Genomic DNA, 12,512 nt, shown 5'->3' with positions numbered 1-12,512 from the left:
ACGTTGCTTGGCACGCGGAACTTTTTTAATTATTTTTTTTTTTAACTTTTAAACACATTTATTTTTATTGTCCTTTTTAATGAAATCACACTTAAAGCAAATCAAACCAATAAAATGAATCCATAACTTATACCGTGACACTTGGAATCAGAAACACGACTAAATAAAAAACTATATATCAAACTATAAAAATTTTTTTAGAACCCTCAAATTAGCCAGGCGAAATACGACGCGGAGCAATTCAGGACAGTCCAAGAAGCGATGAAGATAATAGAGATTGGCGCTGAGGAGCAGAGAGCTATCTTCGAGATCGTAGCCTCAGTGCTGCACCTGGGCAATGTCAAGTTCCACACCACTGAGAAAGGCTATGCTGAGATCCTTCACCACGACTCTGGCACCAGCAGCGTTGCCGAGGTAAGAGTGAATTAGAATTATAATATTTCCTTTATTTTTATTCTTTCGTTTCCTTTCGTTTGCCCACTATACTATAAAAAAAACCACTTTCACATTTATGTGGCGGGAGAAGGCAAACGTTCCGTTTAAAATTTCCGAAAGAATTTTGAAGTAGTTCTATGATGACATGGCAATTAGTCATGAGGAGTGTGACTATAAAGAACACAATTTAAATGTAACTTACTTCATTTTAATTCACAAAATGGAAGTTTAATTGTACTTATGTTTGTTCTTCTTAAGAAGTAAAAAGAATAAAGTAAAAAGAAATGCAAAAAAATGCAATTGAATTAATGACCTTCTTGATCGCTTATAAATCAAAAACCAAAGATTCTCACGAAAGACCAAATATGATTTGAGTATCTTATGACTTTCTATGGATTTAAAGTCACGCATTCGATGACAAATAAACATCACCTATATTCTGACTGCTTCAAGCGAGACTGTTTTATTTAGGAATTCAGGAAGGACGGAAATCTAGAGAACTAGCTTTTGCTTCGCCCGCGTGAATTTCATAATAAAATCTCAGTAATTTTTTTATCGCGTACTCTGCAAGTTACCCATCCTCTTCTGTTATCCTCTCTCACTACCCAAGAAGAGATTGCTTAGCAATAGGCCCACCATTGGTCCATATGTATGCACAATTTGTAATATTTTACTAATATTACTATAGTACTAATATTGTTTTTATGGGCAATAAATACCTTTATTTGGTATTGTATTGTAAATTTAATAAAGAAAGAAAGTAGACATAGAAAGTCGTTCTGACAACTGATAACAATTTTTGTATGAATACAACGAAAATAAATAAAATTACCCCGTGCACGTAAGTGAGTAAGTAAAACTCTTACGATTTCGTTGGGGGGGCTATGGGAAGAGATTTAAAAGTTTTAGTGGCGCCATCTAGTGATTTATTTCGGAAGTACAATATTTATATAATTTTGTCTGAGCGAAACCATAGCGCGTTTTAAAAGTCTTGGAGGCGCCATTTATTATCTTTACGGTCAAAACTAAAATATAACAAAATTAAGTTGAAAAAAGGTATCAAACCTTCTAATTATATCTATATCAGACTTTAATCGATAAAAAAAATTGTTTATATTCTGTTTATACCTTTCTACAAAATTTGAAAATAAATCGGCTCCGTGGATTGTTATTTTAATTTTCCTACAGGACCCTCCTCATTTTCCGGGATGAAATGTCTATAATATGTTAACCCGGGATTCCGAGGTATTTTTGATTCATAATTAGTTATTCAATTATCCTACGGGAACCTGACCATTTACCGGGATGGAATGTATCTAAGATGTTAACCCGGTATATAAGGTACCTACATACCAAATTTTAAGCAAATGATGCGCGTTCAGACAGACAGACAGACAGACAGACAGACAGACAGACAGACAGACAAAAATTTCCAAAACTAGATTTTCGTCATCTATGTCAGTAACTAAGTATATTAAAAAAAATATATATACATATAGTACATGAAGAATTTAAAAAAATATCCAATGTACAAATTTGGCCTTTCTTCAATTTTATTATATGTATTGATTAACAAACTGACTTACGGGTTACCTGATTGTAAGCAAATATATTCATGAACATGCCAACTTAAATGTTAGCCCATAGCTTAAGCTTAAACTTAAACTTAAACTAAAACCGTAATGTCGTACAGTTGTGATAGTAAAGTCAATTTATTTTATTCAAATACATACAGTCGCCTCATGTTGCATGCACGCGTGGAAAACAGTTACACGTGTATGTTATTGTTAACATCAATAGAATTTCATAGATCTCGTAACAGTTACAAAACGCACTATCAATTGTTCGTAATTGTTTATAAGAAATGCCGGACATACGAAGGTTCATTGTTGACTACAGATAATATAGACAAATGGACAGTATTGTAATCTGTAACAGTGACCTCATTTGATGCAGCAAAGTTATCGCATCCCGCAAAGTATGACTTCTTTGTGTGGACACTGACGTAAATTGTCGGAATATTGGAACCAAATACTTATTATTTCATAATTATTAATCACGGGACTTCACTTCTAGGAATTGTCTAGATTCTGGATAGCCTATGGCCTCATGTATGGGGTTAAGTATTTAATTTTTCAAAACGGTCTGATAGTTCCAGATATTCCCTCGTTCAAACAAACTCTTTAGTTTTATTAGGATGGATGATTTAACTCTATAAATTAAAATTACTTATACGTCAGTGCGAAAAAATATTTTGAGATTATCATGGGGATCTAAATTACGAGATGTTATTATATATGTCTATGTGAAACTTGAGGATAATGAAAGAGTAATTGGTGACGACGAGAATTGTGATGAACGTCTTTCTTCGATAAGGAAATGGGAGCCACATATTTGCTGCTAAATAAAACACTTCATAACGTTAAGTTGAGAAAAAGAGAGTTTGAAATCGTTAAAATCATAAAAAAGGTACCATCCAAAGAAACCGCGACAGTAATGTTTTAATTCTAGTGTATTTTTTTAATGTTGCACGGTTTCCCTTCATGCTATAAGTTTTCCCACAGCGTGCTTATCGTTAGAGGACGTTAGGTCACCATTAGGTAATCTGACTATTTGGGTCATTTCCTCCTAAGCCAGATACTATAATTAGGTGTAGGGTACGAAGTCGACACTGAATTTATTTGCCGTTTTTTATTGATTGAAAAATGATTGATTACTCACTCCGCTGTACCACCTCTTCCGTCTATATATTTCTTTAACTCTTAATGAACATTATTTTCATATAACTATAAACTGGAATTCAGAAAATACATTTTCTAAACATAATTATTAAGTATATTAATAAATAACTCAGGGTTCACGCTCCTGTCGTTAGGTCTTTGTATATTAATTTCGTCTTCTCTCCCACAGCTCCTGAAAGTGAACGCGACGCGTCTCCGCGAAGTCTTAACCAGCCGAACCATCGAGGCCCGAGGAGACGTCGTCAGCACTCCTCTAGACTTGGAGCAAAGTCAGTACGCAAGAGATGCCTTGGCTAAAGCCATGTACGACAAGCACTTCAGCTGGCTGGTCTCTAGGTAATGTTCCTCAAGAGTTTCCACATTATTAACGCCATCTAATTAAGAGGAGACATCGTCAGGACCTCTGCTGGCTGTTTTCCAGGTTATTCCTATTATTTCTTCATAGCGAGAGATACGATGCCCCGTCTACTCTTTTGTGTGTGTTGTTGTTTTAACAAAAGTCACTTCAGCATACTGCTCTCTAGATAATCCAAACTTAACACAAAATAATAAGCTTCTTCAATCGTGGGGCCGTATATAAGACGCCAGTTCTCCTTTAGACTTCAAAAATCTAAACCTACAATGACTGATTTATTAGAAATGTTAAAATTTATGTACTGATATTTTTTACAGACTGAATGCATCACTTGCTCCTAAAGATCCAGATGCAAGAGCTTCAGTTATTGGTATCTTGGACATCTACGGATTTGAAATCTTTCCTAAGAACAGGTAACGCCAATAGATTAATATTTTTAATATTTTTTTTATAAGTTTTATGTGTAATTAAATATATACGTATTAAATAAACTTCCACAATTCTTCCACAGCTTCGAGCAATTCTGCATCAACTTCTGCAACGAGAAGCTGCAGCAGTTGTTCATTCAGCTGACGCTGCGCCAGGAGCAGGAGGAGTACCTTCGGGAGGGCATCGAGTGGGAGCCCATTGAGTACTTCAATAACATCGTTATTTGCGACCTCGTTGAAGCCAGGCACAAAGGTTCGTCTGCTTCTCTCACTTTAACGTTTAAAAAAGGTGTATTATATTTGTCTTCTTCTTTCTTGATCATACTATTATTTAAATTATTTCGGAATAAAGAATTGCCACTGCCAACATATTATTTAAGCAATAATTTATCTTATGTACTCGGTTTAGTAGAACTTTCGTAGTACCTGAGTAAGTATGATGACTTTGTAATTATTTGGAACTAAAGTACCTATACCTAATCCTGTCGTAGTAATATTCAAATGCAAAGGTTTGCGTGTGCTTCCGCCCTATAATAGATTATAAAACAATACACAGATTGACGTCTGTGCTTCAAAATACTTGAACTCCATAATGATCCTATTTGTTCAGGCATCATCGCCATCTTGGATGACGAATGCCTCCGGCCGGGAGACGCCACCGACATCAGCTTCCTGGAAAAGCTGTCGCAGCAGCTGGACGGCCATCCCCACTACAAGTCCCATCGAAAATGTGACACCAAGACGCAGAAGTTAATGGGCAGAGACGTGAGTCACTGAAACTTTTTAACAGGGAAATTTTTACGGGTTATCTTCTGTAATTTCATATCTTTGAGAAATATCATGTGAAAAATATGCGCATCTCACTTAAAATGTTATCTTATGGTAGAAAGGTCAATGTATAATATTGTGGTGTTTACCCATCAAAATCCCTAACGCTTGGAATTGGAATCCACCATGAACCACATTACTAATGAAATTCTAATTTGTAATCAGGAGATTCTGGTGAAGTAAAGAATCATTAAGTACCCTTAATTAAAATGTTTTTTCTTTAAATACTTAGGTATACTGTGAAACAAATTCAACGAAACTTCACCGATTTTTTTCCAATTTTCTAATGAAGAACATGAGGAGTTTTGACCATTATTTACTCTATTTACTTTTCCTGGTCTGAGATCTATGGGCATGTGGACTATTCCTGGTCAATGATCCAAATTCAATTGTGTCTTTTCGAAGCTAGATCACAATATTTTGTAAATAATATAGTATTAATTCGGGGCTAATGACTCTTGAGAATAATATTACGAACAAAATGGCCAATACAGGAATTCTGCCTAATCCACTACGCCGGTGAGGTGACTTACAATGTGAACACCTTCATGGAGAAGAACAACGACCTCCTCTTCAGAGACATCCAGAGCTTGATGGCCAGCAGTGGGAACAACATCGTTGCTAGCTGCTTCAAGGTCAGTTTGTTAGATTGTCAGAACAATCGATTTATTTTACCTGGTGTTGAAAATACTTTGAACTGAAACGTGGAGATAATTCATATTTGCTACTTAAAAGCGTCCCCGGTCTGTCTTTAGTTTAATCAAACATATTTATTGGAGAAGAACAACAACGACTTTTCGAAACATCAAATTCCAAACATCTCAATCTAAATTATTCTTAACTAAATGTTGCCCGGGGCTTCGCTCTCGTGGGAATTTTGAGTTAAAATATGCCCTAATGTTGAAAGAATTTTTGAAATTGGTTCGGTAGTTTCGGAGATTACCCGCCTCAAACATACAAACTCACAAACGCTTAAGCTCTTTCTAATAACAGCCAATGATTTAAAGATTCAAGGTCCGTGCACACTGAATGCTTATCCAGCGCGTGCACAGCAAGATTGTATGGAAATTTAAAGCACGTGTAACCTACACGTGTGTATAAGCAAGTGGAACAATTCCATACAACTGCAGCGAAAATGCTGCACAGGAATTCGGTGAGAATGGCTCTTTATTCCTGACGTAAATTTGGCAGGATTACAACTTGACCAGTAAGAAGCGTCCGGAGACCGCCATCACGCAGTTCAAGAACTCCCTGAACGATCTCATCAAGATCCTCAGCAGCAAGGAACCTTCCTACATCCGCTGCATCAAGCCCAATGACTTCAAGGCACCCAGTGAGTTTCATAGAATATTCACTAACTATTGTTTGGATTAGTTTCATTACATCATAAAATAAATGATAATCTGTTTTAGGATAAATTTCTTCTTTATTCTGTGGCTGAAAATAACTTAGAATGAGTTCGTTCTAATAGAGGTTATGTAGAAGTGAGATTAATCAACACCCATTTTGATCTTCAGCCTTTTCTTCAATCAGTTAATCTGACTTATTCCAGTGCAATTCGACGAGAAGCTGATCTCTCACCAGGTGAAGTACCTGGGTCTGATGGAGAACCTCAGAGTGCGAAGAGCTGGCTTCGCGTACAGGCGCACTTACGAGGCCTTCTTGGAGAGGTGATAAGATGACAGAATCATTATTTTTTAAGTATTAATTTGCTTCCAGCGTTTCTTTTATCGAAACATAGGAAGCCTATTTGATAAAATTTTACCCTTTCATGATGAAATGGTAAAATTTTATCAAATAGGCTTCCTATGAATGAAGATGTGAATTAGCCAGTACATGGCCAGTACTGGCAAGTTTCATGTCTGCTAGTACTGCTATGTTACTACTCTATGACTGCTGGAAACACACGCTGCGTGTTTTAATTCTCAGATAATTATGTATACGCTTCGCAAATTTAACCCTAAACCCTTTATCACATGAATCAATAAATAGAGTCAAAAATGATGATGGAAAATGATATTTTTCTGATTGGCCCGGGTCTTGGATGTTTATCTATATATATATATATATATATATATATATATATATGTTATAAAATATAGTATCGTTGAGTTAGTATCCCATAACACAAGTCTCGAACTTACATTAGGGCTAGATCAATCTGTGTGATTTGTCCTAATATATATATGCGAAAGTTTGTTAGGATGTATATTTGTTAATGTTTCACGCGAAATCTCCTGGACGGATTGTTATGAACCAAACGTTTCCCCGCCAGATACAAGTGCCTGAGCGCCGAGACGTGGCCGAACTACCGCGGCGCGGCGCGCGACGGCGTCCAGGTGCTGGTCAACGCGCTCAACTACGAAAGAGACGACTATCGGATGGGCAAGTCAGTATCTATACATGTAAATATTATTATTTAGCACAATGCTATCTTATGATTGGCTGGTAGTGCCTGGAAGCGGTGGTAGTGTAATGGTTAAGGCGCCCGCCTGTGCATCTCAGGTTCGTATCCTACTCGTGCCATATGATTTTGTATACCAATCTAACTTATATTAGTAGTTTTCATAGCAAGCAAGTGGTGGTCACCACTTGCTTCCGGTGAAGGAAAACATCGTGAAGAAACCTGCACATTGGTGGACAATTTGGTTCACTAGTGTGTATGCGACTAACTGCCACTAGATGGCGGTAAGTAGTCGTAAAGTCATGTCAGATGCCTTTGGGCGACTTGAATAAAATCTAACACCAGTGTTAGCAATAACACACTCGATATGATGAGTTCTTTAAGTCCACCATTTCTACATTTTTGTTTTAATTTGTGCAATAAAGTTTTTATTTTACAACCGGCCGCCTGCCTGTCGTCACCCCTCCTGGGAAATGCTAATGTTGTCTATCAGCTGCCCGGGCTATGCGTTCCTTGGTCGCCTCGTACAACATCCACGGGAGGATATGGAGTGGTCCTATTCTGTGGACGCACCACGCGCCACAAAATAACTTAAATGTCTACATACATATACAATAAATATATATGTATATAGACATTTAACTCTCGAGAAGAGTAATAACTTAATGACTAAATACATATAATAATTACACAAAATTAACACTGAATGTTTGAGAAGCACGATTTATTTAGCGACATTCGTTTTATACAATATATTGAAAATCATATTTGGCTTATTCAACAGCTGCGCGTGCCATTTGATATAGAAGCGGAAATAATAAAATAACTATGTGTACAGCACGAAAATCTTCATCCGCTTCCCGAAGACGCTGTTCGAGACAGAAGACACTTTCCAGATGAAGAAGAACGATATCGCGACTATCATCCAGAGCCGCTGGAGAGGGTACTGGCAGAGGAAGCAGTACATCCGCATGAGGGCCGCCGCGATCGTCGTACAGAAGTGGGTGAGGAGGTTCCTGGCGCAGAAGCTGAGGCAGCGGAGGAAGTGGGCCGCGGGGATCATACGCGCATTCATCAAAGGTATACATTATATTAAAGTAGTTCAAGAAAACTTGTAACTGGCTATATATCTATTTTTGTTATATTGTTCTACACGATAAATTATTTTAGCTGTAAGTTTTCTAAGAAAGTATAATAAAATAAGAATTTTCCTTTTGCCGACATGGCAGATGAGAATCACATTGACGATGTTAGTACAAAGTAATGCAAAAATTGTGCGTGTTCTTTGGATTCGCCCAGTCGTTATTTCACTACACTCGTTATTCTCCAACCAGGATCCATTGGATCAAAGAATAGTTTTAGTGCTTCTTGATCTACCATTTCACAGTAACTAAAAGTGGATTGAATTGAAATATAATTCATAAGTGCACTTTTATTCCTCTTCCTTAAGGAGGATAATTTTCAACCGCACACTCCTCACTGATAAATTCCCTGCATAGTGGAGATTGAACATTATTACTCCAGTCTTCAGAGGTCGTATCTAATAACTACCTCGACATAAACGTTACACTACGACTAGAAGCCTTTTGAGCCGAAATTATTCTCTCATATCCAGCAGGACTCAAGGTAACAACTGACTCGTCGAGTCACAGCAGAAAGCCATTTCTAGTTTTGGTATAGAAGGTATGAATAAGATCCGATAAGAGCAACATGTGTACATTGACAAGCTTGTCTCACTTGACGATCATCAAACGCAACTTCTCGATTTCTACTTGGGTTTGTAAAATCATCTAATCCCTTTCTGCCCAGGGTTCATCACCCGCAATGGGCCGGAGACGCCCGAGAACCGCCGGTTCCTGAGCATCGCGAAGGTGCACTGGCTGAAGAGGCTCTCCAAGCAGCTGCCCTCTAAGATCCTGGACTTGTCTTGGCCCGTCTGCCCGGCCACCTGCCAGGAAGCTTCCAGGTTATATTATTTTTTGTTTATTTACTAGCAAACCGTCACGGTCTAATAGGCTGTTTTGATACTCGTAAATTGTCTATCAGCAAAAACTGCATTACAATCCGTTGAGTGTTAAAGAACCTGCCCCAGATTCCTGTTCCTGAAGGTTTAGGTGTAACATTGTAAGAAACAACAAGGTAAGCCCTTCTGGCATGATAGGGACCAACACTGTTCAAATGAGTTTCTTTCGGCATTTCTTCTCAGCAGTGGTCGTTCCGAAATGCCAGTAGTTTGTAGCTTATGAAAAATAACTATTTGATATAAAAAAATGACGTGAAAAAGTGCCTGTGAAGGTCTATTTACTCAATAAATGATTTGAATTTGGTGTATTACAATTACTTATGTTTTTACCCGAGCGATGCCGGGACCGGCTGCTAGGACGATATATTTAATGTCATTTGATTTTATTTTTGCTGGAAACAGCTAAATGTTATATGCATATGCGAAATAAATGATTTGATTTGAAAATAATTGTGACACAGGGAGCTGCAGCGGTTGCATCGCGCGCACCTCTCGCGCAAGTACCGGCTGGCGCTGAGCGACGACGACAAGAAGCAGTTCGAACTCAAGGTGCTCGCTGAGAAAATATTCAAGGGTGAGTTCATCTAGACCTCAGTCTACAGCTCATCTAGACCTCAGTCTACAGCTCATCTAGACCTCAGTCTACAGCTCATCTAGACCTCAGTCTACAGCTCATCTAGACCTCAGTCTACAGCTCATCTAGACCTCAGTCTACAGCTCATCTAGACCTCAGTCTACAGCTCATCTAGACCTCAGTCTACAGCTCATCTAGACCTCAGTCTACAGCTCATCTAGACCTCAGTCTACAGCTCATCTAGACCTCAGTCTACAGCTCATCTAGACCTCAGTCTACAGCTCATCTAGACCTCAGTCTACAGCTCATCTAGACCTCAGTCTACAGCTCATCTAGACCTCAGTCTACAGCTCATCTAGACCTCAGTCTACAGCTCATCTAGACCTCAGTCTACAGCTCATCTAGACCTCAGTCTACAGCTCATCTAGACCTCAGTCTACAGCTCATCTAGGCCTCAGTCTACAGCTCATCTAGACCTCAGTCTACAGCTCATCTAGACCTCAGTCTACAGCTCATCTAGACATCAGTCTACAGCTCATCTAGACCTCAGTAGACATCTTCTTGACACTTGTATTCGCGGATGCACGACTGCCATAGCAGTTATAACAATTAGGTCCTGTGTAATTATGTGATTAATTATTCTGTAACGCACAGTGTTAAAAATTTACAAATGTTGGATAGAGCTAATTGACAACTTCAAGCAAATTTATTGCCAGATTATAATATGATATTTCATCAGAAAGAAGTCCAGTAGATGACGCGTGAAGGAGTAACAAACATACACACATACAACCTCACAAACTTCCGCATTTATAATATTAGTAGGATACCTTCACAGACAATGTTTCACATCAACATTTAAAATAACAAAGCATTTCTCAAAACGATACAAACTACTGGCAATAGTGTTGAGGAGTCGTAATATTGAATGTTGTCCAGGCAAGAAGAACAGTTACCCGCAGAGCGTGCGCGAGCGCTTCGTGTCGGACCGGCTGACGGCCGAGCACAAGACCCTCCGGAACACCTTCATGGCCTCCACAGCCTGGCCGCATGGGGAATACGCCATCGTGAGTATACAACATCTTGCTAATAGATGGCGCTGATTTGTGTTCCTATACTTTAGTTGGGCACATTATAGTCATTGTTAGTCCGAATTCATAAAAATTCATAAAAATAAATATCTAGTAGCACTTAGCATAAACAAATTACCGAAATAAAATAAAACTGGGGGCTTAGTGCGTTAAAACGCATCATGTAAACATCTCAACATCAAGTCGATTCGAAGTGAGACGCAGCGAACCAATCACATTGCGCCATTGTGACGCAACGACGACCACACTGCAATGTGATTGGTGCGCTGCCTCTCACTATCGAATCGATTCATAGTTAGATGCGTCTCACTGCGAAGCGACTAGATAGTAGTTGAATAACACACTACGCACTACGCACACAGGAGTGTAACCCGTTTTCTTATTTACAGTATGCCTGTGAAGCGGTGAAGTACGACCGCCGCGGGTACAAGCCACGGGAGCGGGCGCTTCTCGCCTCCGACCAGGCTCTGTATGTCCTAGACGCTTCCAACCGCAAGACTTACAAGCTGAAACATAGACTGCCCTTGGAGAAGCTGAAAGTGGTTGTTACTAACGAGTCTGACAGCTTGATTCTGGTGAAGATACCGCAGGAGCTGAAGAAGGACAAGGTAAGATCCTAACTAATATTATGTACTTAATGTTATATTACTGATAAAAAATTATACATAAATTTATATATAAAAAATGGTAAGCCCTTCTGGCATAATAGGGACCAACACTGTTTGAATGAGTTTCTTTCGGCATTTCTTCTCAGCAGTGGTCGTTCCGAAATGCTAGTAGTTTGTAGCTTTGGTAAACATCATTTAATTTAGATTATGACGTGAAAAAGTGCCTGTGAAGGCCTAATTTCTGAATAAATGATTTGATTTTGATTTTGATTTTGATTTTGATTTTGATTCTAATATTATAAATGCGAAAGTAAGTTTGTTTGTTTGTTACCTCTTCACGCTCTATCTGCTCAACCAATCTTCTTGAAATTTTGCATAGATGTAGTTTTAAGTATGGAGAAGGACATACTCGTAGACATCCCGGAAAATTAACACGGGCGTAGCCGCTGGCAAAAGCTAGTTACCCATAAGAGGTTTGAGTGTTTAACTTTCAAAAGCAAGACTGAAACATTGATTGCCGCTGAAGAAGAAGCTGAAACATCGACTGCCGCTGAAGAAGCTGAAACATCGGCTTGCGCTGAAGAAGAAGCTGAAACATCGACTGCCGCTGAAGAAGCTGAAAGTGGACACCAATAACTTCGCCAGCCGCATTCTGGTGCAATATTTGTAAAGGAATAAATCTTCTTTGCAGGGATAATTCCGCTAATAAAAAAATCAATAGTGTTAAAAATTTAGGGTTACCTCCTTGTACACTCCAGGAGTACACTCCAGATGAAGATGAGCAGTGAGGCTCACCTCAATGCTCACCTTCACGTGGAGTTTCGAATATTTCCCTCAGGCCTCAGCCAATCTATAGGCTGTGCTATAGGGAAACATTTGAATTAAGTATAGTTGACGCGTGTTCCAGGGAGACCTGATCATCTCCGTGTCCCACCTGGTGGAGGCGCTCACCATCGTCTCCGACTACACAAAGAAGCCGGAACTCATCGACATCGTTGACACCAGGACGTGAGTGTACAATGTTG

The 12,512-nt window shown here is 38.8% G+C and overlaps 1 protein-coding gene across 2 annotated transcripts in view; it reads left to right on the top strand.

The window, feature by feature from the left end:
• The window catches only part of Myo61F (Myosin 61F), a 47,347-nt gene that overhangs the window by 32,640 nt on the left and 2,195 nt on the right, over window positions 1-12,512 (top strand). For both annotated transcript variants that reach the window (XM_053753411.1, XM_053753412.1), the window contains 15 exons: window positions 202-414; window positions 3,346-3,512; window positions 3,849-3,944; window positions 4,043-4,212; window positions 4,570-4,724; window positions 5,282-5,422; window positions 5,979-6,120; window positions 6,340-6,457; window positions 7,063-7,176; window positions 8,030-8,271; window positions 9,001-9,157; window positions 9,676-9,788; window positions 10,728-10,855; window positions 11,269-11,487; window positions 12,395-12,495. In XM_053753411.1, coding sequence (XP_053609386.1) covers window positions 202-414; window positions 3,346-3,512; window positions 3,849-3,944; window positions 4,043-4,212; window positions 4,570-4,724; window positions 5,282-5,422; window positions 5,979-6,120; window positions 6,340-6,457; window positions 7,063-7,176; window positions 8,030-8,271; window positions 9,001-9,157; window positions 9,676-9,788; window positions 10,728-10,855; window positions 11,269-11,487; window positions 12,395-12,495 — 2,276 coding nt within the window. The remainder of the gene's footprint in view (window positions 1-201; window positions 415-3,345; window positions 3,513-3,848; window positions 3,945-4,042; window positions 4,213-4,569; window positions 4,725-5,281; window positions 5,423-5,978; window positions 6,121-6,339; window positions 6,458-7,062; window positions 7,177-8,029; window positions 8,272-9,000; window positions 9,158-9,675; window positions 9,789-10,727; window positions 10,856-11,268; window positions 11,488-12,394; window positions 12,496-12,512) is intronic.

Source organism: Plodia interpunctella, chromosome 13, assembly GCF_027563975.2.
Source record: "Plodia interpunctella isolate USDA-ARS_2022_Savannah chromosome 13, ilPloInte3.2, whole genome shotgun sequence".
Classification (NCBI taxonomy): Eukaryota; Metazoa; Arthropoda; class Insecta; order Lepidoptera; family Pyralidae; genus Plodia; species Plodia interpunctella.
The sequence above is the reverse complement of the archived record's forward strand: the minus strand, read 5'-3'. Positions and strand labels throughout refer to the sequence as shown.